This window comes from Lipotes vexillifer, unplaced genomic scaffold (assembly GCF_000442215.2).
Source record: "Lipotes vexillifer unplaced genomic scaffold, Lipotes_vexillifer_v1.1 scaffold1201, whole genome shotgun sequence".
Taxonomy (NCBI): domain Eukaryota; kingdom Metazoa; phylum Chordata; class Mammalia; order Artiodactyla; family Lipotidae; genus Lipotes; species Lipotes vexillifer.
The window spans coordinates 1,389,707-1,390,490 of record NW_006783542.1 but is presented as its reverse complement, the minus strand read 5'-3'; the positions used below and the strand labels follow the sequence as shown (position 1 = coordinate 1,390,490).

At 52.0% G+C, this 784-nt stretch overlaps 1 protein-coding gene across 1 annotated transcript in view; it reads left to right on the top strand.

Annotated features, from left to right (window-relative positions):
* Positions 1 to 784, top strand: part of TNNI1 (troponin I1, slow skeletal type) — an 18,903-nt gene that overhangs the window by 13,911 nt on the left and 4,208 nt on the right. The window contains 1 exon segment of the mRNA XM_007456142.1: positions 750 to 784. This exon segment is cut by the window's right edge and continues 18 nt beyond it. Within this exon segment, the coding sequence (XP_007456204.1) occupies positions 750 to 784 (35 nt within the window).

Sequence of the window (784 nt, the reverse complement as noted above, 5' to 3'; positions counted from 1 at the left end):
GCGCGAACCAAAAAAAAAAAAAAAAAGAATAGCAAACCCAAGCGGTGGCCGGGGCTCAGCAAAGTAGCTGCAGGTGGTGGGGGCGGGCGGTCACCAGTAGCACGAGAAGTGACCGCCTGTGTCCAGGAGGAGACAGGAGCCCTTGGAGTTAGGGTTGGAGCTTCTCGCTTCCTTGGGGTACCCTGCCACAGGGCCAAGACCTATTAGGACGTATCTAGTCAGCAAGAGATGTCAAGCATTTTTAATAAGAAGAGAAAATATTGTCTTCATAACTGAGAGCAATTTATATGGATTGTGTTGACATCAAGAAAAGTTTTGACGTCTAAAGAGATGAGCTTCTTTATTGAGGGAACTCAGGGTTTACTTCTCTGATGTGACACAACATTGCCCCAGCGCGCCAGGCCACGTGCCTCATGCACGCTGTTCGAAGCCGGTGCTCACGCATGATCTCATTCTGTCTGTAGTCCCTCTGTGGACCAGGTAAGGTGGGTCTCAGCATCCTGACTCACAGATGAGGAAGGGGGTGCCCAGACCCTGTGACCCACACAGTGTCTTGCAGGATTCAGCCCCTCGGTCAGGGAGCTGAGTCTCTGAATCTGAGGGGTGCAATCACAAGATGAGCTTTTAAGGGACCCTGAGGTGAGGATTCTGGGTTAGGATGGTGACAGGCTGGTGCTCATCCCGGCCTGGTCCAGATTTCTGGTTCTATAGCCGCCACCTCACCCATCTCTCCTCCTCTGTCTCCTCAGAGAAAACCCAAGATTACTGCCTCCCGCAAACTCCT